This window comes from Microtus oregoni, unplaced genomic scaffold, assembly GCF_018167655.1.
Source record: "Microtus oregoni isolate MIOR12 unplaced genomic scaffold, Mior012 000060F_ref0000265, whole genome shotgun sequence".
Classification (NCBI taxonomy): Eukaryota; Metazoa; Chordata; class Mammalia; order Rodentia; family Cricetidae; genus Microtus; species Microtus oregoni.
In genome coordinates, this window is record NW_024543870.1 from 2,861,777 (window position 1) to 2,887,736 (window position 25,960).

Genomic DNA, 25,960 nt, shown 5'->3' on the forward strand with positions numbered 1-25,960 from the left:
GTTCTGAGCCTGGCCTTCTCTGCCTGAGGAAAGCATATCGAAGTTATTTCTAATTTTACCCTAAACCTACTTTAATAAATAGAATAGGGATCTTGGATTTCCCCCTCCCCCTCTGTATACATGGGAAGTTAGAAATTGGGGGGGCTTCGAGCCCAAAAGCAGGACCTAAGCTTCAAAAGTAGAGTAAAGTAGTTAGGGGTGTGGAGAGGGAGGGGATAAGTGTGAAGGGAGACAGCTCTGTGATATCTCAGAGCTCATTGCTTGCTGTTCCTAGAGGACTAAAAACTTGAAGATGAACATCAGTGCCTGGGGGGAACCAGTGCCCTGTGTGATCGCTTCGTAGGTCCTTCAGCATCAAAGTTAGAAAATTAATATGGATTCCTAGAATTAGATCAGAGTCCAGACCATTCCTTTGAGGTCTAGATCAGTTACCTTCATAACCACACCGATTTTCCTTTCTAGCTATCCTTTGGGTCCTTCCTCCTCGTTTCCCCTTGGAAGGAAATGACTCTGGTTGGAACTGGAGACATGAAAAAGCATATCCCAGTCATGCCTGCTCCTTCTGTGATGAAGGTTTGTAGGCTGGGATGGGAATTGCTGTTTGGGATTGAGGAATTCAAAACCAACTTGAAACTGGAAGGAAATAAAAAAAAAAAAAAGAGGACTGAACTGGTCCCAGAGGGAGCAGACAGGGAATTGGGGTCGGGACAGCTTGAATATCTGCTGCCTCCCCGCTGAATCCGCACCACCAGCCTGCAGCAGAAGAAGATGCACCAAGGCCCATTTTCTCCGACCTCCTATTTCCCAGCTGGGTAAACCCTGTCTTTGGTGCTCTGAGTCAGGCCATAGGGTTTTGCCCAAGGGTACATAGAGTAGAGGAGGTGACCAGGGCAGACTCTTATACTCCCAGGCTCTGCCTTTGAGGATGCCACCCATCCGCGGAGAATTTTGAGCAGCTCCTGAAGGCGGCCACCCAAAGCAAGGAGTTCTAGGTATTAGTGAAATGTCTGGGCCTTGTCACTTTTCTGCATGTCATCTATTTCTGTGTTATTTTCCGGTGGAATCTGAGTGACCCCATTTTCATTGCAACAGGTTCCGGAGCACAAAGGGGAACCAGGAAGAGCCAGTGTAAGTACTTGCCCATTTTTTTTTTCTTAGTAAAGAGCAATGCTAAGGGAGGCGGTGGTGGTCGAAGGTCCACCCCAGCAGGGATGGGAGGGTGGCGGAGCTGTGCTGCCCCCAGGCAGAATGATGCCCCAGGTTGAATCTTTAGGAAACATTTCTGGGGCCTAGTTTACAGTCACCTGCCCAAGTAAACACACCGCGGGAGCCGTCTTCTTGGACCTCCTTGGACCTTCCAGGCCTTCCCCCGGGTTCGAAGGCTTGCACAGGTGCAGCGGTCTTGCAGCTCATTAGCCATCTACTCTCTCAAGAAAGTGCTGGGAGCATCCTCCTCAACTGCTAGAACTGACACAGTAAACACCAAGGCACCCGGTCCCCTCCTGCAGTCCAACCTAAATTAAGCCTGCCCAGTCTAGCTCAGCTTTCCCTTGCTGTATATGTAATACATATGTTCAACTTTTAAAATCGATGTATTGCAAACAGAAACAAACGAGGAACCCTTGATGCTTGTTGAGTTGCCTGCTTCCCTGAAAAGCTGCCCCGGTCTGAGCTTAGGTAGGCATTCTTCTCGTGTCTCTTTCTGGGTCTCAGCTCCTGCGGTGTGAGTTCTAGGGTAGCTGCTGAACAAGAAGAGTACTTGCTTTTTCTCTTTCACCTCTGCTTCTCCTTAGCTGCAGTTGAAGAATTTCTGCTCCAGAGTCCGGTGGGATTGGGTGGGGTCAGGAGCAGGGACTCCAGCCCTTGGGCTCTGAAGTTTGAATCTGAGGATGCTGGGCCACCTTCAGGAGAACCTTCTCATTAGGACGGTGCCAACAGCAGGGAGGCAAGGAAATAGCAGTGGCTTGCAAACCCCAAGTGGTTTTATCTCATTGGAAGGGTGGATTGGCAAGGGCCACAGGGACCAGGCATCCTCCCTTTCCTATGAGATGTCTTCCCTTCAGGGTCAGAGAAGCAGGGACTGGGCTCAGGGCCAGATTGCTTTGCTGGGCCCCTGGTGAGGCTGAGATCCCCCAGCTTGTAGTCTCCTCTATGAAATAGGCCTGCACAAAGTGGACCTGGCTCTAGGCTCCATGATAAAAATCTGGGATCCCCAGATTTCCCTTGGTCACCCCCTTCCCTTCCTGATACCCTTGGCTGTGGGTGCTTATCTCTACGGAGGCTGCTTGCTTGCCAACCCAAATCTGGCGCCTTGTAGCTGCTCATAGCACAAAAAGCCGGAGAGATCAAAAGCATTTGTATGGGCAGTTGAGTGGGAGGTGAATATTTAACGCTTTTGTTCATCAATAACTTGTTGGCTTTGACCTGTCTGAACAAGTCGAGCAATAAGGTGAAATGCAGGTCACAACGTCTAACAAATATGAAAATGTGTATACTCATCTCGGTCCCAACTCAACCCATCGGGTTTCCCCAATTTGTCTGGATAAAGCTTAGGTAGGCCCAGGATCCCCCAGGAAAGGCGTGGGTGAAAGGGCTTGACATTAGCAGAATCTGGGGTGGGGATGCCTTGAACCAAACAGGTTCTAGTCCTTTTTAGAATTGGCACCTGGGAAATCCCTTCAAAATAGTCAAAACAGTACAAGTGAAAGAAGCGGTGGGAGTTACAGGAAGAGCAAAGTGTGGAGTAAAAGTGAGCACCCAATTTTGCCAGTTTTGGTGAAGGGAGTCCCCCTGCCCCTATCCCATCAAACTAAGGCCAGGCTTGAGAGCAAATTTTGAATTACTGGGGAAGGAATCAAAACAATACTTAGAAATGTGGACATCTTCACCCTGCTATGTGGCATCCAAAAAACTCGGCTCAAACCAGGGCATCCCTCTGCCCCTGAAATCAGCCCAGCCCCAGAGTGCATCTGGGCTCTTGATGCCCTGAATTGAGGGGCAAGCCCAAGACAGCGGAGGCGCTGGGGCGGCGAAATGCGTGAACTTTTGTGCTCTTCTGTGCTGCTGTCGGCAAAGCAAAAATAATGAAACTTTGTGCTATGTTTGTAAATGATTTCGAATGACCCCTCGCCCTGCCCTTCACCATTAGCGCGACGGTCTCAGCCCAGGGCGACTCGGTGGCCGCAAACAGCGCCTGCCTCGGGGTCTGCAGCAGCAGGAGCAGCAGCAACAGCAGCAGCAGCAGCAACCGCAGCGGCCGCCACAGCGGGATCCGAAAGTCCAGCGGGGCTGAGGGCCCACGAAGGTAAATGCTTGAATTCTGGGAGGACTAGCTGTGGCCAAAAACCTGGCTCAGGAATTGGTGGAGAATATCCCCTCTTGCCTTTTTCAAAACTCCCTGACGCTGACGGCCTTTGCTTCGTTTTGGGAAATACCACTTGATAAGGGGGCGAGAGATTTGGATTCTGGAAGGGGGCAATAAAGCCTCTATCTCTGGGGTGAAAGAAAATTTCCTCTTTTTTTCTTTTCTATTTTTAAGTTGCTCAGCTGCTCCATAGCCCTGATCAAGGCAACAGAATAAGGGGACTCATTGCTGCAAATTGTCTCCGAGCCTACCTGAACTGTCTCTGAAAGCAGGGCTTGGGGAGTTCCTGGTGGCTGAGCTGAAGAGATCTAGGCTGGCGGCTGCCTGAGTGTCTGCTCTGGGTAGGACCCGAGGTTGTAACGTTGTCTATATATACCCTGTAGAACCGAATTTGTGTGGTACCCACATAGTCACAGATTCGATTCTAGGGGAATATATGGTCGATGCAAAAACTTCATATGTCTCCGACATAGCCAGAGACCGAGGCGCCGAGAATTGGGGCTGCCGAGCCGGTCAGCCACCTTTCTTTTTCATTACCTTGGATTCCAGATGATCGACTTTGCCTGGTGACATTGTGCAGCCTTTTCTTGGAGAAGCCCTCACCTTTTATCAAGAGAGGTTCCAGGGGGTGCTTAAGGGGTTGTCTGAGTGTTAGGCCAAAGGGGCAGGTTTTAGGGTACTGGGGAGTGAGGTGAAAGGCCAGCAAGCTCCTGCAGCAGCTGTTCCTTCAGGAGCATATGACGGTCCCCAAATGGGGCTCACCTGGTTTTAGGATCCTTGTGTGGGAAGAAGACAATCTGGAAAGAAGGCCATTGGAGACCTTTGTGGTAACATTTAGGTAAAGTTAAGGTCCCCTCATCACCATCCCAACCTGACCCAATCCACAGCTACCAGATCCAGGACAGTTGAAGGGCCTCCTGACATTTCAGCAAGACCCAACTTCAACTAGAAACACCCCAGCCTGGACATGGGCAGAAAACCATAGCGGTTACTCATTGCCTAACTCAATTCAGATCCGCCAGATACTGGTAACTTTTGGGTGACCCTGATGAAAACAAAGCCAGGACAGGTCTTTGTATGTCAGAGTCCAGGACTCCCGCCAGCTGGCCAGGCAGGCTGCCTGCCTGGGACACTCTCTACCCAACTCAGAGGCTACATTGCCCACGCTCATTCTTCCTTATTTCGCACCCCAATAGGAGAATTCGCCCTTCCTGGAACTGTGCCCACTTCGGGGACAGCTTCAGGCGATGGTGGTGAGGAGGGCATGGGAGGTTAGCAAAGTCGGTGGAAGACAAAAGCCGGGGTAACCTGCTGAGAACAGGAGTACTGGGGATAGAATTGGAACTATATTAACATCTGTCAGGGACTCTCAAATGTGGCCCGGCAAGTCACTTGATTACACGTATGTTATTTAGTTAAATTTGTTAAAATTATGAGATGCTCACAAACCCGGTGATAAACTCGCTCCCTTCCTATTGGCTGGCCTGGTCACATGGCCGCCCAACTTTATTCAGTTGACAGCAAGTAGGAGGGCCCAATGGAAGGAGAAAAAAAGACAACACGAGAAAAATTAGTATTTTCTACCTTCTGAAATTAATGGCCATGAGTTCGTATATGGTGAACTCTAAGTACGTGGACCCCAAGTTTCCTCCGTGCGAGGAATATTTGCAGGGTGGCTATCTAGGCGAGCAGGGAACCGACTACTACGGCAGCGGCGCACAGGGCGCCGACTTCCAGCCCTCGGGGCTCTACCCACGGCCCGACTTCGGTGAGCAACCCTTCGGAGGCGGCGGGCAGGGGCCTGGCTCAGCGCTACCGGCGCGGGGTCACGGACAGGAGCCGAGTGGCCCAGGAAGTCACTACGGTGCCCCGGGAGAGCCGTGCCCAGCGCCCCCGCCTGCGCCCCTGCCTGGCGCCCGGGCCTGCAGCCAGCCCACCGGCCCCAAGCAGCCGCCCCCGGGGACAGCCCTCAAGCAGCCGGCTGTGGTCTACCCCTGGATGAAGAAGGTGCATGTGAATTCGGGTAAGGAGCGGGTGTAGGGGCCTTTCAACCCTCCCCCACCTCTGCTCGCATCTTTTGGCCTGGGCCCCCTGGAGGGGGTGCGAGTGGGTGGGGGCTTGTGAAGCTTCCTTGGGCGCCACAATTACTCTCTCCATAAATTTTTATAGCTGAGGGAGCAGGCCGGGACCATGTGGCTGGCTGCTTGGCTGTGGGCGCAAAAGGGGGTGGGGATGGGGGTGGGGTGGGGGAGGACTCCATTTCCACAGCAGAGGGAACGCAGAGCAGGGAGAAGGGCATTTCCAAAATGTTGGAGATCCTGAGCCCTTGGTGGGCCAGGGAGAAGGGAGCATCTTTGAGGTTATGTGAGCCTGGGGAGTGGGTGCATGAAAGGGGTCGGGTGGGAGTGTGTGTGTGTCTTAGGGAGAGGGCGGGAGGGAGGAAACAGGCAAGCTTGGAGCACGGGGAGGGCCGAGGGCTGCAGGACGCGCCAGGAAGTGAGGGCAGAGGCAAGCCAGGGGCCTAACTAGTGGCCGGGCTCTGACCTGGCTGTCCTGTCTGTTTTATCTCACAGTGAACCCCAACTACACCGGCGGGGAGCCCAAGCGTTCCCGGACAGCCTACACCAGACAGCAAGTCCTAGAACTGGAAAAGGAATTTCATTTTAACAGGTATCTGACCAGACGCCGTCGGATTGAAATCGCTCACACCCTGTGTCTGTCAGAGCGCCAGATCAAGATCTGGTTCCAGAACCGGAGGATGAAGTGGAAAAAAGACCACAAACTGCCCAACACCAAGGGCAGGTCTTCTTCTTCCTCCTCATCTTCCTGCTCCTCCTCTTCAGCTGCCCCCAGCCAGCATTTGCAGCCCATGGCCAAGGACCACCACACGGACCTGACGACCCTATAGAAGTGGGGACCCTGAGCCCATCCCTCCCTGCACTCCAGGTTGAGGCGAAGCTGCGGGTGCAGGCGGGGCCTGCTGTCACCTCACTGGGCTCTAAGGTACTGTGGGGGTGGACCTGGGACTTGCAGGCCGCTCTCGGACTAGGTCACCATCCTGCCCGAGGGCAGCCCCCTCCCTAAAGGGATGGGGTGGGAGGGTGGGCGGGCTTCTTTAAGTATATTATCATATGGCAGGAACTACTGAGAACATAAAACCTTGGCGAGTCATTAAACTCATGAAAACCTCTGCTGTTGGATGTTGAATTTGCAAATGAAGGTCGGAGGCTTACTCCAGTGGGAACCTGGACATTCTCCTCCACACCACCCCTCCAGGGGGCTGCGTGGCTTAGTAGCTGCGGGGGCAGTTGAGGCAGAAGGCCAGCACCCAGTGCTAGGTGCTTTCAGTGTGAACAGAAGAGATGGGAGAGGATCTCAGAACTTTCTGAGTTATCTATAGAATTTCTGCTGTGATAAAAAGAAATGCTTTGCTCCCAGTGGGTCAGGCCCAAAGAAATAAATCCAAGAAGGAAGTGGAAACGGGTTATTTTATGTTCTGATTATGTTTGCTTAAATATTTATTTGTTGGGGGAATGGACTACAGGAAATCCCTGGCACTTGTGTGTCAACAACCTTAGGCTAGCGAAAAGGATCGAGCTTCAGGGGCTGAATCAGAAATCTGGGGACTCACTTCTGGCCCTAGTCGGGATTTTGAGCTCCTCCCTCCCACCCATCCCCTGGAAATAAGTGTAGGAGGCCCTTAACCCTCCCAGAGGGAAGCCAAGGACCCAGGAAAACTGAGCTTTGAAAATGTATTTCCACATGTGCTTCCTCCAGCACTGTGTTTGCAAGGTGGCTGAAAGAAAGAGAAGGGGAAAAAAAGAAACAAATGGCTCAATATTTTTCTCTGGGGAAAGAAAACAAAACCTATATGCCCTGGGCCATCAGATGATTTCTGAGTTTTCTATTCCAACTGGATTCCAAATGCTCCAAGTACCTCCAGATAGCAGAATTTTTATAGGAATCAGAATCAGTGTATGGCCTATGAGGGGGGGGGGTGGCCCTGTGCAGTAGGGAGAAAGAGGGTAGGTAAGGAAGGAAGTCTTGTTTTTAAAAAGGAACTAATAGATGCTGGAAGTCCACAAGTGTTGATCTTAAAGAGATTTCCCTGAGGTGTGTGTATGTTTGTGTGTTTTCTGAAGTGTTTCTCAAGACATTACTTACAAGCAGAAATTGTAAAAGTCTCAAAGTTTTCAGGCCCACTTCTTTAACTTGAAACCAGTGGCTTTAGAACAAGCTCAAACAACAGGAGGGATAGTTATTTATTTACTTTTATTTCACGTCTGGGAAGAGTTCAAATCTCATTTTCTTAAAACACTAACCCTTAACAACAAGAAAGATAAGAGTCAAAGGTGATGATAGAGTTTATACACTCAAATGAAAGGAGGTTTTGAAAGCTTGAACCCCAAAGCTTGGGCTTCAGACAGAAACCCCTGATTGCAGTCTCCCCAGACCCAAGTAACAAATAGGGAGGGGTAAACTTAAGTTTTAATCATAAGATCAATAGTGCTGTTACTTTTTTCAGTATTTCAGAATACTTTAGAAGGTTTTGGTTGTTGTTTTTAAAATAGATTTCAGTGGAGGAGGGAAAGGCCTGGGCTTTGGTTCTGTGTCTCCCGAGAGCTGAGGGCAAGGATTCAACTGGAGTCCCTAAACTGAAATTCTGCTTCTCTGAAGTATCTTCCAAGCCTTGGTCTTTTGTATTAGACCCTGGGGAAAGCTCTTTGTTCCTCCTTGGGGTGAGCCTGGCTCTCAGACTTGCACATGGCAATACTTGAATATCACCACGTCGGGATATTAAAGATGGATATTCCCGCATTATTGGCATCATTGTCTCTATGACAAAAAGCACAGAGTTCATACATAGTCAAGATGTCTTTTTTCTGACGCCCTCACGTTGAGAAGCTGAAAAGGTATTTTACTGAAGTTGGGCTAAATTACAGAATCAGGTTCATCCAGAGGGCAAATTTTCTGTTCGATTGGTTGTATTCCAGCCGGGAGGACTGACCTCTAAACCCTTAACCTTTGGACTGTAACTACCCTTCTCTTCTTTTCCCTGTCCCTCTAACATGGAGACAGTCTTTGGATGCTGCGTTTGAAAAGGGCAGCTAGCTATCCTTGGGCCAATTGGCAAGTTGCTGAGATTCTTTCCTAAAAGCCAAATCTGAGCATACATTGAACCAAGGCCTTGGGGCGGGGTAATATATATTTTCACAAGATTCAACCATCTATACTTGCTATAAAGATTATTATATAGATTTTTCCCCCTCTCCTCGGAAGTCCTGGTTACTCCTCCAGCTTCAGACCAAATACTACCCCTCCTTCCTCCTGCCCCAAGGGAAAGCCAAAAGTATGCTTTCCAGAAGAAAACTCTGGTTCCTTCTCAAACACAGCCCCACTACTTTGGAAAGTAACTTAATCCGGGAAACAACTTCTTTGTTTTAAAGTCTCAGCTCTGCCACTCAGCTGGGAGGAATTGTCTTTTGAAATGCTAATGGCTCTTGCCTGGCCTAAAGAGCAGTTGCCAGTCCTGAAGTCCCATTCGAACCCTGGTGTCCATTTGGGCCCAGAGGAATGGACCAGGAAAGGGGTAGCCCCCGCACCCCCCCCCCACCCTGGTCACCTAGGGCAGGGAAGGAACTGCATCTCCATCTGGGACCGTGCTGTAGAGAAAGCAAGAGGTAGAAAGGCCCTAGTGCCCATTTGCTGTTATTTGTTTCCAGTTTGTTCCCCCAAATATGAGCCAGAAGTGTTTATTTGGGTGTTTTAAAACCTGTGTCGGGGTTGGTGACTGGGGCTGAGGAGCGGAGTGTTTGCTGAGGACAGTGGGCCTCTGGCTCACACCTCATTCTGTCCATGGCAGCCTTTTGTTGAGAGGTGACATTGTCAGTCAGCCCCTTGGAGTCCGCTCACAAAGATGCTTTTTAAAAATAGAATTGACCATGTTTTACTGCCACCGATTAAAATATTATTTATATTAATTGTTGCCTGTAGTTTTGATGTAATTCATTGATCTATATTTGAAATAATAAAAGGTGTAGTAAAATCTCCCTCCTGTTTGGTGCCTTGATAGAGACTCTTTGTTAAGTTTCCTAAAAGCCAGCATTCATTATAAACAATTTATCTTTTTATTTTCTGCAATAAAATTGACACCAAGTTATTTGGTGCCTATGGTGTGAAAGTGAAAAGTCATGTAAGGTCTAGCAATTCCACATTTCTGTCCACTCCCAGGCTGACTTCTATACTTTGTGAGCATTGGAAAGCCTGATGCCAGATCCAGGGTGCAAGGTGGAGGGCATTATTTGTTGAAAGAGAAGCAACTGCTTGAACTGCTAGGGGGTCCAAATAGGCTTTCTGTCTGGCCAGTTCTTAGGACCCCCCCCCCCAGGAAGTTTTCCTTGTGTGAGAAACCTTCCCACTCTCCAGAGGCTGGGTGAGTGCTTGTTCTGGGCCCAGCTGAGGCTGGCTGGCTGGTGGTTGCTCCGACCTGACCATCTTGGACTCCTACTTTTCTGGGGCTGCTGAACCTCTCTGGGGTTACCAACACCTGCCCCCCTTCCCTGCATCCTCCTGGCCCCTCAAACAACAATGAACACTCTCTAGTATAAAAAGTACCATGCACTATTTTTATCATGAGGGCTTTCCCACATCTTGACGTCAGCTTTGAAGAGGGGGCCAAGACAGGAGTTCCAAAAGAGATAGGGGGTGTCTTGCTGAAGACAGGAAATGAGTAGAATACATAAAATAGAACATATGTCCTTAATATATGGAAGGGCTCGACCCAGACGCGTGGACATGTGTATTTATAAGTGCGCAGACAGAAGTTTAAATATTCAGACACATTTTATGATTGTCCTCTGCCCGTCTTCTGGTTAATGGCTCCTCCTGTGCCCACCAATACATCAATACCGCTGTGTGTATTGAATCACCGGCAGGGATGAGGAGGAAGCGAGTCCATAGCTGAGCCCACTGAGTACAGTACAGTAACTCGGACCCTCGGCAGACGGCGCCATGTTGGGGAGCCCTCCCTGCCCCCCACGCCGGGCTGGGCAGCCGGGGCTCGGCAGCAGCCGGGGGAGGGCCGCTCATAACCCGGAGAATTTTCAAAGTGCGAGGAAGATGATAAGAATAGATTTCTACAAGTCGCGACCACGTGATTGGCGAAATAATTAATTCAGCACGTCCCTTAAGAAACACGGAGTCGTCATTAATCTGCCACGCAAAGGGCTCTCTCCGACTTGGAAAGTGCAGGGATCCCGAGAACACGGCCCGCCGAGGGGGGTCCCCCGCGCCCGCAGACCCGGCCCCGCGGCGGGCGCTGAGCGCGGCCCGCAGGTAAATATTTGGGCTACTTTTATTTCATCAGATTTCAATCCTTAATGAACTTAGCTGTCAGAACCGCTGACTAATAGTTGCCGTTGCTTCTTCCCTGGTTTGGAACCGCGCGCCGGCCAGAAGTTGTTAGTGGCTTGGATTGTGACCTTTGGTTCAGCGAAGCTTTGCACTTATGAAAAATTACTATGGGCGGCCGAGTGTGTGTGTGTGTGTGTGTGTGTGTGTGTGTGTGTGTGTGTGTGTGTGAGAGAGAGAGAGAGGGGGGGGGTGGATGAGGATGCCGAGGGTGTGCGAGGGGTGAGGGTGCAGGGGGTGAGGGTGCGCGCAGCCTGCTCCCCAGACAACAGGAGTTTAAAGAAAGAAAAAAAAAAAAATCCCGTCGGGCTGGGGACACTCCTGGCGCACGCGGGCCGAGGTTGCCCGGTCGCCTGTGTCTACCGGGAACAATGGTCGCTGTCACCGCATCTGCCGCCTATTCTTAAACCAGCGAGAAAAGGCCCTGGCCCTCTTTTCAAGCGAGGCTCGTAAATTTTTCTTTGCGTCATAATAGAAGGCTATAAAATCGAGTTGAAATTTTACCCCAGGCAGATTTTAACCAACAGATAATGATTCCAAGCTACTTCTCTCTTTCTCTGCCTTCCCCACCCCTAGCTCAGCGGCTCATCGCTCCAGCGAGCAGTTTCTCCTTGCTTCCTCTTTAGTTTCGGATTTGTAAATTTTTTTGAATATCTAACAAAAGGAAAAGAAGCCCTCCAAGTCGGAGCAACCAAAACAAGGGGAAGCCTTCGATAAAGGCGCGAGGCTGTGGTGAGCCGCAAAAGCGACAGTGTCTCTTGCTCACTTTTTCAGTTTTTTTTTCACCCCCCACTCCAAGATTTGACATCCCGAAGGCGGCTGTGCTTAGGTCCAACCCCACCCCAGCTAACCACGGCCCTGAGATGGGGGCCAGTACCAAACATTCTCTTCTTTTAGCTGCAGGCTCTGACCCGGGATTCTCCACGGACAGTCCTTTCGTTCACTTCCCCCCACCCCCAACATCCGTGCCTCCACTGACTTTGAGGAGAATTCAGAGAGCAGGCCCTGTGTGATTAGAGTTTAGAGTTGTGTGTATGTTTGTTTTAAAATTTTGATATGTGTGTGTGTGTGTGTGTGTGTATTTCTCCGTAAGGACAGCAACAAAGTTTTCCCCGTTATGAATTATACATTCAAACAATAACACATTAATTCAATTATTCAAAGATGACAAATGTTTATGTGCTTAGCAAGTGACTCCTGCACGCAGATTCCGGGTGCTTTCTCTGCTTGCGTTTTTTTCTCAATGAGAATCGTCTCCCCGCTCACCCCACCCACTTTGATCCACTCAGACAGCCCCTTGTACATTCAGAAAGGAACCCACAAAAAGGCTTCCCAGTCTCACTAGAGGTCGGGCCTCCAACAGCCTCCCAAGGCCCGGCTTGGCGGGCACAGGCCCGGGCTATTTTATCAGTGTGACAATTGCCCGGGTTGGTGTGATAAATCATCGTAAGTAATTCCTGAAAGGGTGTGAGGCTGTTGGGGGCCGGGCGAGGACTGTAAATCTTTCCGGTTTATTGCTCTATGAACATATGCTCCGATTGAAGAAGGCTTAGATCCTTTCCTGGAGATGAATTCCCGCAAAGCAGCCCCCCCTCTTTGACTGGGGAATTAACACTTGCAGTCCGCAGCGAGCTCAACCCCTGGCTGGAGGCCTGGGGGTGGGGTCCTCAGAAGGGGGGGGGGAGTGGGGTTAGCCTAAGGTCCATTAGGACAGGCACCCCAAGTGGGTCTGAGCCATGGCCAGGACAGGTGAACAAAAGGAGGGGACTCCCTGTTAAGTTTGGGAGAAGGATCTAGTGACCCTTTCTTTGGAACCTGCCGGATCCTCTAGATTGGGGTTTCAAAATCTTCTTTCTTTCCCTGGAGCTCATATATAGCTTTGGGGTTCACTTTGCCTCTTAACAGGCCATACAAGCCATGGGACATCAACTTCTTGGCAGAGCCGCTAAGAAACTGAGAAAGCCAAATTCGGGAGGGAGTTTCCCATCATATGGGCTTCTAGGGTGAAGGCGGCCTGACCAGAGGTTAGACAGGGGCTCTCTACAACCCAGGAGTGAGCCTTGACCGAGATTCGAGATTCGCTTAACTCTTCTTCCTACATGCAGAATATCTGCGGCCAATCTCATCTAGTCTCTTGCAGAGTGGTGAGATCGTGTTCTGATACAGTAATTCTAAAATAGAAATCTCGTTATCCCCAGGTAAGCCCGATTCAGTAGGCCCCCTTGCCCAATTGGAGTTACCGCAGGAAGCGGGAAGCTGCCCGGCTGTTGTTGGGCCTGCGGGATCCCGTTGGCTCTGAGCAGTTCCGGAATCACACAGGATCCTGTCGGCTCTGAGCAGATCTGGACTCACACAGATCAAGGTGGGCAGGAATTCCTCGCCTAGGTGACTCCAGACCCCAAAACACTTGGGTGTAGTGCTCAGAGCGCCAAGAAAAGAGGTCACACCAGGGCCTGCCCTGGTGCTAGGCAATTTTTTTTTCTTCTGGTTTAGTAGCGGCAGCTTGCCTGCTGGGTCCGCTAACCCCAGCCAGCGCCCCCAAGGAGTGGCGGGGGTGGCAGGGTGACAGGCCAGAATTGAGAACCAGCGGGTCCTACCTTAAGGCAGGAACGGGTGCTGTGTGACTTAAGTGCCTGGCGGGGAGTGAGGAAAGCAGACAGACAGCAGCCTGGGGGACGGGCAGGATATCTTGTCTAGGTGCGTGCAGATATGGAGTATAGAAGGGTGAGGAGCTAGGGAAGCCCCGAATTTCTTTTTCATAGTTCTTTCCACAAAGGCTTCTAAGAGGAAACCTCTAAAATGTCCAATCCACTGGTAGGTCTGGCAGAAGGCCGGGCCAGGGTCAGAGGTCTTTGCCCGGAGAGACTCTCAAGTCCTCACCCCACTGCAGTCGGCCAGGCTGTGGCTGCGCTGATCCCAAGCTGCGAGGATGGAGGCTTTCCTTCTCTCCTCCACCAGGGTCTTGCCCCAGGGAAGGCTCCTGGGTCCCAAGCTTCCTGCGCCCCTCCTCCCAGCTCCCAGGCCTGGCTCCGCTCTTGGGCTGGATGGCGTGAAAGTTTCAGCCTCAATCAGTACAATCTTCCCTCGGGGTCACGTGAACAAATATGCTCGCATTTGAAGGCAGCGTCTGTATTTCCCGACTATGAGGGGGTTTCCGGGGCTCTCTCCAAATTCAGAAAGGACCACGTTCCGAAAGCAAAACAAATCCCGAGCTCTGGGGGGCCTGGGAGGGCTGGGCAGGAACCCAGGAGTGGGTGGGGGAGCAAGTGGCCTCCGCTCTGGGCCTGGGAGCGGACCGGCGGGCGGGTGGACCGACCAGCGAGCAGCGCAGGCGAAGCCAGCTTGGGGACTACAAACTCGTTCCTCCAGCGTTTATTGGTAGTTGAACCTCAGCCTGGTTCCGTTCTACCGGGAATTCCGTGTGTTCGGGTATATGGCCGAGTCTGCAAGCGCACAAGACCAGGGTTGGGACACTGCTGTCTGCAGACAAAGGGGGAAGGCTAGCTCTGCCCCCCACTGGCGCCCACTCTGAGACCGAGGACACCAGGTTTATGATAAATTGGGATCCAGGTAAGCAATTGCATGACAAAATGGAAATCTTTGGGCACGGTGCTGTTTGCTGCCCTGAGCGGGATACTAAATATGATTTATTTTGTGTAATCTGTGATCTTGATTATTGCCAATTGGTGAGGCAGCCCGCAGACCTAGATGCGCGCTCCTACATATACATTGAGGAGGGTGATTAATCGTAACGAGGTGTGCTTTTATGGGGACATTCCCCGCCTACCAAAAGGTTAAGAGGACACCACCTTACCAGGCTTGGAGGGTGGCCGGCAGCGTTGGGGAGGGGGTGTAGCAGTTTAAGGAATGGGTTTGTTGAGCGGACTAGGGGCTGGAGTTAGTATTTTGAGGGTAAATGTGTAGTTATGAGAATGGGCTGAAAATGGGATGAATAAAAAGAAACTTTTTTTTACACTGTCACTGCCAAAGTAAGATGGAACATCATATTAATTCTGCGTCTTGGGCTGCTGGGCTGGGGTGCAGGCAGGTTGATTTATACGCATTTAAAATAAACTGTATGACCAGCCAGCTCCCTGCATTGTTCAGGTAGCCACCTCCAAACACTGGCGAGCCTTTACCTCTTGCTGTTGGCTTCCCATTTTTCCCCACAGGAGTAAAAAATGTCCCCCAATTTGAAAAGACCCCCCCCAAACTACCCTGAAGAGTTTGAGAGGCTTCTCCAGTCTCTCATCATAGGCTGTGACTCTTACAATGATGAAGAAAGATTTAGTGTTTCTGGGTCCTTCTACCCAAATAACCCTAAGTGGTAAAAGCTAAATCATATTGGTTTCTGCATCCCACATATCCTTTTGTTGACTTGTTCCTCCTAACTTCAGCCTACAAGTGTAGAAGACAAACTATCGCAGGTCTTTACCCCCAACCAAGGCAAGGGTGAGTGGCTTCATGAGCGGGAGTGGGCCAGATCCCAAGGCACTACCCCATGGAAGGAACCCCAAATTGAGGTGCACTCCCGAAATTTAAGTTGGGCCCGGCCCCACTGGGAGAAGGGACTAAGTTCCACAGCCCTTGCCTTCAAAGGGAGCAAGACAAGTTGTTTTGTCAATCAGCTGCACTGGGCTCCATCAGAATTTGAAGTCGGTGGACGTTTTTCTTTGCTCACTGCCTCGGAGCTGCGAGCCAGCCAGCTTAGTCAGCTGAATCCAATTACTGCGAGCAGCATTTCATTTGGCCCCATGGAGCACTCACTTAGAACTTCCCCGAAATTTTCAATAATCCTCACCAAGTCTCTTCTCTGGCCCCCATCCTGAAGAGTTTTCCTTGGATGGTGGGTGGGGTATGGGGGTCGGGTTGTCTGGAGCCAGCTCTTCCCCAACAGCTAGCGGGCAGGACCCTTCTGCCTCTGAAGTTTCTGGCTGAGAAAGGAGTGCTAGAACTCAGACAGGACGAGAATCCAGCCGGGCTTAGCCGGGCACCCAAAAGACAGAAATTAGGTCAGTGCCGCCTGGTTTGAAGAAGAGGAGAGGAGGGAACGCAGAAGAAAGCTCTGGAGGAAAGGTGTTTTGATTGTGACCCAACTAACCACTTGGGATCCGTTTCCCTTTCCACTTCCCGAGCCCCCTGTGCCCAGAGCTCAGAGAGTACCATTCACCATAAAAAGCCCAAGTACGAACTTACCGGGTTCCTCAGCACCTGGAAAATAAAATTTAACTAGATCCATCTTCTTGGGGAGTGATTCTACGTCTAAAAAAAGCCCTTTTCAAAAATAAAGATAATCGCAGGTTGATGTCTGCCCACGCGATTGCATAATATAAAGTGATTTGAGGACTTTGGCCATGGGTTTGAGCATCCTGAGAACCCCTGCATCTCTACTGCGCCATCCTTGGGGGCCCAGTCAAGCGGGTTGGGGTGTAGTAAGCAGGCAAATGACATGCCCCTTTGGACCCAGGTCGTCTGGGAAGCTGAAGCCAGGGCGCAAAGTTAGGAATCCTACCGGGCTGGGATCTCTCTGAGGCGCTTCCGTTGGGTGTTCATTAAGGGGTGAGTTATTGCAGCGTGAGCCAAAGGTCACTTCAAAGGCTTACGGCTACGCTCTCTAGTCTTTAGAAGCGCCCTGAACGCTTTGTGTGGGGTTTTCCCGGGCGCAGTTTAGTGTTTGCAAACTACTGAGTCGACAAATTGCACAGGGCAGATCAAGAGAGACAGCGTCTCTTTCCTTTCACCTGACCAGGGGCCAGCGCCTGCTGGAGAGCGGCTTGGGATGAAGGTTTTGGGGTGGAGGTAGGGAGGGCTGTTGGTTTCTTAGGCACTTTAACAGAGTGGGTCCGCTGTCTTCAAGGCGATTTATAGCCTAGTCCCGATCCAGAATTGAGCATCCCAGGCCCAGAACGGTTTGGGTATTCTCTGATAGACTCAGGAAAGCTAGCTGAGCCAGAGAAACAATGTGCAAACCGGGATATAGCCAGTGCCTAGCTCCGGGTTCACTCGGGTCCTTTGGGGGCAGCTCTAGTATCATCCACCCCAGGTGCACCTAAGTAGCTAACCTCCTTTCCTAACCCTTCCTCCCACCTCCATTTACCGCGTTCTCTGCACGGCCTGACCCACTTGGCTCACCCCGGGTCCTTTCCTCACGACCAGGTTCTCTCCCCTCCCCCACCCAGGCAAGGATTTTTGCCCTCTAGTTCCCCTGGAGCCAACTGAGTCTTCATTCTGCTGGGGCCAAAGCATCTGGAACGGCTGCAGGCTCCACATACAATAGCCACATTGATTATGACACCCTTAAAGGGGGTAAAGGCTCTCCTGGCAATGTTTGCAAGACAGAACCGGCTGCTCCCGAGTTTTCCATTTTTGTTCCAGATCTGCTTCCGCAGAATATCAAAGAAAACTGAAGAGCCTACAAAAAGAGTTACAAACAAAATTCAAGACAATATACTCACACAGAAAACTGTGGTGCGTGGGGGGTGATTTAAATAAATAATACCCACCGCATTTCCATGTTCCTTCCCTTCAGCTTAAAGTAGCCATCCCAGGATTCCCACATCAAGGCATAAAACAAAGGGCGGCTTTGAAGTGGATCACCTCAGTGTGAGCGGCTGCCTGTTACATGAGAACCGATCATCGGCCTTCAAATTTATGGCGCTTTAATAGAGTAGGTCCGCTGTCTTAAATGCAGGGTGTGTTACTGTACTGAGTTATCCGGGCTAAACAGAAGTGATTTAGAATGGGCACTCTGGGCTTCCCAAAGGGCAGAAGAGGCTCAGACTGAGAGGTTGGGACAATGTGGGCAAATAGTTCTTTTCCCAGCAAACCCGCTGAGGAGTGGTTTCCCAAACCTGAAGTTGCAAAGCCATCAGGGAAGAGTGTCAACGCTCGGTCCCAGTGAATTAACAAAAATGCCCAGTAAGAGTCGAGACCCGTGGGTTATTTGAAGACCCGGCTTAAGCAAAGTAAGGCGTTAGATCAACGTAAACCTCTGAGAATTTTAAGAGAAGCCAACACAAGCATCACCTCCCACTTCTGTCTTAACTGGCACCGACTGACGGTGGAAGTCCCGTTATTTACTACCATTGCAGCGCTAGCACAGCCCGGTGCTGTCGGCTCCCTCCCAGCCCAAGCCTCCTTCTCCCTCGGCCTTCTCACAGCCATGGTGGGCGAGCAAAGGCCACTGCCGGCTAGCAAACGCCTAGCGGGTCTCTGCGCGTCCATGGAGCCTCCCCGCGTCGGAGGCCAGGCGGGTAGCAGGTCTGTGGTCCTCGGCTGGGCTTGCGATCCTCTCTTTCCAGATCGGGCTACCGAGCATAGCTGCTGGCCCAGGCCGGCGCCGGCCACTTTATATAATCCCGCAGCTCGCACGCAGGGTGTGTGGACGGGAAAAGTGCGGAGTAGGGGATTCTTTTGCTGCTCTGCCTCCTACGCGGAGCCTGCTTTCCACTTCTAAAAAGTGCCGGGCCTTGGGAAGTGTTTTTCTTTTCATTCCTTACTGAAGCGTTTACTGCTGCTGTGGTCGCAGTCATAAATTTTGTTACAAACCACAATGACAGGTGCATTGATATGCACCGTGAGAGCTCCAGCTGCTTAATAACCCTGTCCCCTGGCCGCTGTGAGCGCCTTTTATTTATTCGGTATCATATTAGGTATTGATCTGGGCAGAATTAAGTGCAGTGAGCAAGTATCAGGGCTCCGTTGCTTCTGAGGCTAGGCCTACTGGGCGGGCCAGCGCGGCTGGGGAGCGAGGGATGCGAACTCTGAGAGGGTGCCTGGCCTTTCTTCCGGCTGGAAACCATTTGGCCCTGTCTTCTGGGCCTGTGGTTGGGCCTCCACGCTGGGTTGGGTAACTTCCAGGGACTTTGGAAAAGAACTAACCAGTTCAGTTAGGCGACCCTTCCCTAAGAGGAGAGGAGTGCTCCAGAGGACAGGGTGGCTGCACCGCACTGTGTTCCTCTGGCCGGGGAGGGGGGGGGGGATAGGAAGAGAAGGAAGAGGGGGAGGGGCTAGGAGGAGGAGAGGAAAACTGAGGACTACTCCAAAATAAGAAGTCCTGCTCAACTGCTCCTCCCCCAAAGCTGTGCCCCCCCCCCCAAGGCTTTTGGATCTTGGTGCTCAAATGAGCAAAGGTACCAAAGGGTGAGAAAAGAAAGCCTTAACAGGGAGGGGGGGAGTGATCGAAAAGATGAGCCACTGAACAGTTGACCATTGTCCAAATGATTTATGACCCAGTCCCGTTTTTTTAGGTTCAAGCAGAGTTCACAAGGAGTAGAGATTTCTGGAAAGAAATAAACTTTTTTAAAAAAAAAGATCAGTTTTGTAACAATATTTTCAGGTTGTGCTCTGGAAACGGAGCTTCTTTAGGGCTCTGTATGGTGGGTGCTGCAAAGTTGTGCGTGCGTGCGTGTGTGTGTGTGTGTGTGTGTGTGTGTGTGTGTTTCCTGAAAAGAAGAGCACCGCTGCTACCTTTGATTGTAAAGAAGTGGACATTAGCCCTTGAAGTGGGCCTGGAAATTCTTTGAGACAATGTAAACAGGCGAGAGACGACTCTGGTTGTGAGGGCTATCTGTGCCTCCGAGGCCTTTATAAGAGAGATTTTGCTAAGAGCATGCCAAAGGAGCAGAAATAATATGTAAAAGCCATCTGTCTCATAGGCTTGCTTGGTTCCTCAAGAAGCTATTTTAATGTGACTGGTCCACCTCCCAAGACAAACTTGGTCAACATGGAGGCAGAAGGGGGATGTTTTGCTTCCACAGCTGTCAGGGAAGTGACAAAGCAGCAGCAAACAAAATCAGGTGGTCCCAGGAGCCTGCTGCAACCACTCAGACCTCCAGAACGGAGCAGGATCCCTGAAAAGCCCTAAAACTTAGTCGACCTAGTGTGGCAGCTTCTTTGGCCTGAGGCAAACGTATATAAATATTAGTCACAGAATGAGAATTTACTGTTCCTTTGCTCTTTGGTAACTTTAATAGTCAGGGGTTGGTATTGAAAATTAATCAAAAGAATTAGTCTAGCTTTGTTAGGTGGATATCTTAACTGCACACATTTATGGATACTAGCAGAAACAAGGCTTATGACAAAACATTTCAGTTACTACTGCAACCCACTGAGAAGGACCCATCTCTCTCATCAAGATAAATGGCATATTCACTTGTGTTCTAAAGCAAAACAGGCAACCAAACTACCAAACAAAGGCTAATTTGGAGACTTTTCTTCAGTGGTTGGGCTCTCTGGTGGAAATATAGGGGGAAATTAATGCAGAAGTGTTTTGGTTCCTGTGTTTAAGTCTGCATGATGTGGTCTCTCTTGATGGAGGAAGCCAGGGAGAATTTTGGGATGAGCTCAAGCACTGAGGCCAGAGAGCTGACCTGTGGGTTTTCTTTATCAAACAGACAAAAGTGATTGAACGATATTAGTTATACTTTAACTCCTCGGGAGCCTTTCAGGATGGGTGAGGAGAGCACCCCCTCATGAAGAGTCAGAGCACACAAAAGGAGAAGAATTTTTCTTAGTTCCTTTCCATCCTTCTAAGTCTGGGTCCATCCATCATGTCAGGAGAACTTCTCTCATTGGCTACAGGTTGGGTGACAGGTGGGGCAGAATGGACTGTCCAGAGCAGAGGTCAGTATAATATCTATTTGTGTAAAGAGCCAAAGGAAAACGATAAAGTTATGAGAGCATCCACCATTCACTCACACTGCAGCATTTTAAGATCTAAATCCTTTCGCTGTTTTTTAGAAACACCCCTCCTAAAAGTGGCAGAAAGACAAAGTAGGGATGTGGGAAATGCAGATTAAAAAAAAACACACAACCTTTCTCCCCCTCTTTAGCTTCAAATTAAGTTTGGGAGTCTTTAAGTCTTCCTTTTGTTTTTTTGCTTTCTAGTTTTCTACACTGTAGATTTCAGAGTGCTGACCCATAAAACTAACTGTGTGGATTCTCACCCTGCCATCAAAGTGGACTGTCTTCTGAATCTAGGTGGGAAGTTCTGGAAACTCTGGTTGTGTACTAGGGCTTCTCTTTTGTCCATCCAGACTCCGAGATTAGGGCTTGGGGGTTTGTAGAGTCCCCACACAGCATTAGGGTTTGGGGGTTTGTAGAGTCCCCTCACAGTATTAGGGCTTGGGGGTTTGTAGAGCCTCCTTACAGCTTGCACAGAGCCTTGGAGCTGATCTCTAGCACCAAGCAAAACCAAACCCCAGGATTATCCAAAGACTGACTGTAACCTATCCACTCATTCATCCATCGATTCAATAAACACTACCATTGAATACTAGAATTATGTAGATGAAAAAGAAAACACAATCCTTCCCTTTAAGAAGTTCATCTTTTAGAGAAAGAATCAGTCATCCATAAATGTTTTCCCACGCAGGCTCAAAAGCTGTGTTGACAATCTTGGAGAAAGACAATTCTCTAAGAGAATCTTGAGGTGGAAAGAACTTCTTCCTTAGGCTAAAGTTGAACTCAGGAGGAAAGGTCTTTTTTTGTTTGTTTGTTTTTGTTTTCGTTTTTCGAGACAGGGTTTCTCTGTGGTTTTGGAGCCTGTCCTGGAACTAGCTCTTGTAGACCAGGCTGGTCTCGAACTCACAGAGATCCGCCTGCCTCTGCCTCCCAAGTGCTGGGATTAAAGGCGTGTGCCACCACTTCCCGGCCAGAAAGGTCTTTTCTTACATTTAAGAGAAATACTCCAACTTTTTCAAAATTTTGTTTAAATTGAGCTTCATAAAACACCAATCCAGAACCTTGCCCATCCTTCTACTTCGAAGTGAGTGGGAAGCTGAAAGCCTGCTCTAGTCTGTTTGTATTGATTGGTCTTGCCAATGGCAGTCCCTCTAGGATCTCTCCCCTTTCTTTCTTGGCAGGTCACCTGGAACCTGGGAGTTGACCCAGCTCTCTCAAGATTCAGCAGACATTGGCCTTGGTGGCGAAGGGGAGAGTGGTAGTCAATGTTATTTGAGCAGGGTCAGGAGGCCCTGGAACTTCCTCAGTGCACCATGCAGAAGGCTGCATACTATGAGAACCCAGGACTCTTTGGAGGTTACGGGTACAGCAAAGGCACGGAGGCATATGGCTACAGCACTCCTCACCAGCCCTACCCACCCCCTGCAGCTGCCAACTCCCTGGACAGTGACTACCCAGGTTCTGCCTGCTCCATCCAGAGTTCTGCACCTCTCCGAGCCCCAGGCCATAAAGGAGCTGAACTTAATGGTAGCTGCATGCGACCTGGCACTGGGAACAGCCAGGGTGGGGCTGGTGGCAACCAGCCTCCTGGGCTGAACTCTGAGCAGCAACCACCACAGCCCCCTCCTCCACCACCCACCTTGCCCCCCTCCTCGCCCACCAACCCTGGAGGTGGAGTACCTGCCAAGAAGACCAAAGGTGGACCTAATGCTTCCAGCTCTTCTGCCACCATCAGCAAGCAGATCTTCCCCTGGATGAAAGAATCCCGGCAGAACTCAAAGCAGAAGAACAGCTGTGCCACTTCAGGTAGTTCTCTGGGCATCTCTAGACCATAACCCTTCAGACTGACCTTAAGAACCAATTACCTGGAAGCCAAGAGACTCAGGTCTATAAGAGCAACCTTAGCAACACTGTATCCAAATGTAGAAATGTCTGTCTTTTCTAGTGATTCTCATTGGATACATACTCTTGCAGAGACAGGGCATGCTTTCCTCCCTGATGCCCTTGCTGGACTGATCTCAAGCGTATTAATAGGAAGTTCTTTCTAATGCTGACATATTATCTGCCGTCCCAGGCACTCATCATAACTCAGCTTCCTCTTTTACCCACCAGCCCTTCAAATGTGAAGACAGGCAGGGTGTGGCTTTGTACATCTATAATCCCATCACTTGAGGCTGAGGCAGGAGCGTCTCCAGGTTAAGGAGCGCCTAGGAAGCGTAGTGAGTTCTTGGACACCATTAAGAGATTTTTGTCTCAAAACAGAAAGCCAAGTCAAGACAAATAATACCCCCAAAGAAGAAAAAGAACCATGCTCAAATAAGTTATAAACATATCTATTTATTTTATTTAACTTTCCAAATACCTCTTTAAAATAGACACATGCTAACACCCTCATTTTTCCCAGATCCCCAGAACTGCAAAGTGGTGGACTTGGGATCTAAGGGGCACGACTTCAGGGCCTTCAGGGCAAAACTGTAAGACTCAGCTCACTCTAGAGAACCCATAACAGCGAAGAGCAGGTTCTAGGGGAGAGAATAATTTGGAACCAGAGCAGCTGTAGGCTTTCCTGCCCTGGGAAGGGAGACTCTAGAGCTGAGGAGACTTCTGTTGGTCCATTTTAAGTCTAAAGAATATGGGTCCAGTGAGGAGCCGATGCCCAGGCCCTTCCTTCTTGAACGGTTGGTTCTGGCTTTGCATTCTTGATGGGGTTGAATCTCCGGGTCCAGGGCTAGTCTGGAGCCTGGGATGTGATTTGTTATCAGGTCTCTGCTCTGCCTGATGCTCCCTGGGCTTGTGGCTCCTAAAGGAAAGCGCCTTCCTGCTCTAAAGCTCCCCCCTCTGCCCCTCCCTCCTCAGCTCAGACACAGGCCCTCCCTCCCAGGAGAAATCCATTTGTCTTCCCATTGAAGGAGTGGACAAGCAGCTGAGGGGCGGCAGGGGAGGTGAAGCCAGTGCTGAGGCTGCATGGCCATATGCAACATGCTTTCAGCCTGGCCTTGGGATCCCCTCAAACTCCAGGGCAGTATCTTGGTGGGGGGATGTATTATCACCTCCCGGCCTTTGGGTGCACCTGGCTGGAGTCAGGTGCCAAGACCCTTCCCTCCCTACTTCTTCACTCTTTGGAGTGCTTGACTTGTAAACAAGCCAGTCAGGCTGGAGCTGCCTCAGACACCCCAACCTCCAGCCCCTAGTCCCCAGCAGCAGAGCTTGGGAGAGGTGTTCAAAGAAGCCTGGCTTTTTTTTTTCCTTTTTTCTTTCTTTCTTTTTTTTTTTTTTTTTTTTTTTTGACAGGGGAGTGTCTCACAAGTTGCTCTTAGCCTCACAGTAAAGTCTTTCATGGCCTGTGGGTTGAGATGAGATGGTGGGATAGGGTGGAGAGGAAAGGAAAGGCAGAGGAAGGCAGCAGCTGCAGGTGCGACTGGACAGGTAGGCCTAGAGGCGTGTAGAGTAAGTGTTCCTTCAGACTTTGACCTATCAAAACCTTCTACCAGACTGGAGGGATTGGAGGTGAGAGCAGAGGGGGGAAATGAAGGCAGGAAAGCACCCCTCTCTATTCTGAGGTTCCTTACCCCTAGCTCAGCACCCTCTCTGTCTCTACCTCTGCCCAGGAGAGAACTGCGAGGATAAGAGCCCGCCGGGCCCAGCATCCAAGCGGGTGCGCACGGCGTACACGAGCGCTCAGTTGGTGGAGCTGGAGAAGGAGTTCCACTTCAACCGCTACCTGTGCCGGCCACGCCGCGTGGAGATGGCCAACCTGCTGAACCTCACCGAGCGCCAGATCAAGATCTGGTTCCAGAACCGTCGCATGAAATACAAGAAGGACCAGAAGGCCAAGGGCATTCTGCATTCTCCGGCGGGCCAGTCCCCAGAGCGCAGCCCACCTCTTGGAGGAGCGGCGGGCCACGTGGCCTACTCCGGCCAGCTGCCTCCCGTGCCCGGCCTGGCCTACGACGCACCCTCGCCTCCCGCTTTCGCCAAATCGCAGCCCAACATGTACGGCCTGGCAGCCTACACGGCGCCGCTCAGCAGCTGCCTGCCGCAGCAGAAGCGCTACGCGGCGCCCGAGTTCGAGCCCCACCCCATGGCGAGCAACGGCGGCGGCTTCGCCAGCGCCAACCTGCAGGGCAGCCCGGTGTACGTGGGTGGCAACTTCGTCGACTCCATGGCGCCCGCATCCGGGCCGGTCTTCAATCTGGGCCACCTCTCACACCCGTCTTCGGCCAGCGTGGACTACAGCTGCGCCGCGCAAATCCCTGGCAACCACCACCACGGACCGTGTGACCCTCATCCCACCTACACAGATCTCTCGGCTCACCACTCGTCTCAGGGACGCCTGCCCGAGGCCCCCAAACTGACACATCTGTAGCGGTTGCCGCCGGCCTGGTAGCTCGGTGCAATTACCTCTCTGGTTTTGGTGGCAGGGGTGGTGGTGGGGCGGGGCCCGAGGGGCAGCTCGGGGCACCCCCCTCCCGGATCTGGTCTGGCCGCTGCCTCTCGAGTCTCCGGCTTCCAGCGGCCGAGGCTGACACTACTGGGCCTCCCCTCCAGGCGCGTCCTCCTTTGGGTGGCTCGCTATAAATCAGCCGCAAGGATCCTCCCCTGTAAACCTGACAGTGCCATATACTGCGGACCGAGGGACTCTAATCTGGTAATGGTGTCCCTAAGGTAAGTCCGAGACCCACCCGTGGCGTGTCCTGAAGAGGGACTAGAGCCTGGAGAATCCCGGGCCTGGCCCCTCCGTCTAGCTTAGTTTCAGAGACCTTAATTTATATGCTCCTTCCCCTCCTGTAAAGATTGCATCGGACTAAACAATCTGTATTTATTATTTGAAGCGAGTAATTTCGTTTCCCTGATTATTTATCCTCGTCTTAATGTATTTATGTGTATATTTGTAGAATTCTCCAGCTGGGCCTAGGTACGCGCTCCCGGGCCTTGGGGGCCACATTTCATCTCTTTAGTCCCCTTGGTCTGAACTAGTTGAGAGAGTAGTTTTGAACAGTTGTAACCGTGGCTGGTGTTTGTAGTTGGTGTAAAGGATTGAGATCACAAAGGGCCCTTCATGGTTAGAGGCAGGCAGCCCGGTGGCATAGCACGGCGTTTCTCAACAACCGAAGCCCTCACCACTCGACACAGCTTATTGATTTCAAATTGTCTGATACTATTTGAACAAACATTTAGAATAAAAAAATTTTTTTCCTCAGTTGGAAGTGTATCTGTGTTACTCACACACATTTGCAGGCAGACAACTCTGCCTTGATCCCTCTGTAAGCCCCTCCCCCAATCAAAAAGGACCCTCTGAAAAATATTTTGTTTATTCAGAACCTATTGCATAACTTGTCTTGGAGGGATGCTTGATTACATTCACGCTATTGAAATTGGGCGGCAGTAACCAGAGGGTGCAAACCTGGAGATATTCTCGGAGCGTGATTGTAGGTAGGGTTTTGCCAAAGTAGCACCTGCATGACTCTTTCTGGACATAATTGTTACATTGGAGGGGGGGAG

General features: G+C 50.8%; 2 protein-coding genes across 2 annotated transcripts; both read left to right on the forward strand.

The window, feature by feature from the left end:
- Positions 1-4,928: 4,928 nt before the first annotated feature.
- Positions 4,929-6,391, forward strand: Hoxd4 (homeobox D4). The gene is made up of 2 exons (XM_041639770.1): positions 4,929-5,387; positions 5,938-6,391. The coding sequence occupies exons 1-2, from the start codon at positions 4,961-4,963 to the stop codon at positions 6,270-6,272; spliced, it is 762 nt and encodes a 253-aa protein (XP_041495704.1). The 5' UTR covers positions 4,929-4,960; the 3' UTR covers positions 6,273-6,391.
- Positions 6,392-21,723: 15,332 nt separating this feature from the next.
- On the forward strand, positions 21,724-24,824 carry Hoxd3 (homeobox D3). The gene is made up of 2 exons (XM_041639761.1): positions 21,724-22,264; positions 24,067-24,824. Exons 1-2 carry the CDS (start codon positions 21,724-21,726, stop codon positions 24,822-24,824), a joined length of 1,299 nt encoding a protein of 432 aa, XP_041495695.1.
- Positions 24,825-25,960: the final 1,136 nt, after the last annotated feature.

Excerpts from the sequence above, each read along its gene's own strand:
- Hoxd4 (XM_041639770.1), top strand. The coding sequence starts at position 4,961 with ATGGCCATGAGTTCGTATATGGTGAACTCTAAGTACGTGGACCCCAAG. Across the intron at positions 5,388-5,937 it reads GAAGGTGCATGTGAATTCGG|TGAACCCCAACTACACCGGC; the intron begins GTAAGGAGCGGG and ends TTTATCTCACAG.
- Hoxd3 (XM_041639761.1), top strand. The coding sequence starts at position 21,724 with ATGTTATTTGAGCAGGGTCAGGAGGCCCTGGAACTTCCTCAGTGCACC. Across the intron at positions 22,265-24,066 it reads GAACAGCTGTGCCACTTCAG|GAGAGAACTGCGAGGATAAG; the intron begins GTAGTTCTCTGG and ends ACCTCTGCCCAG.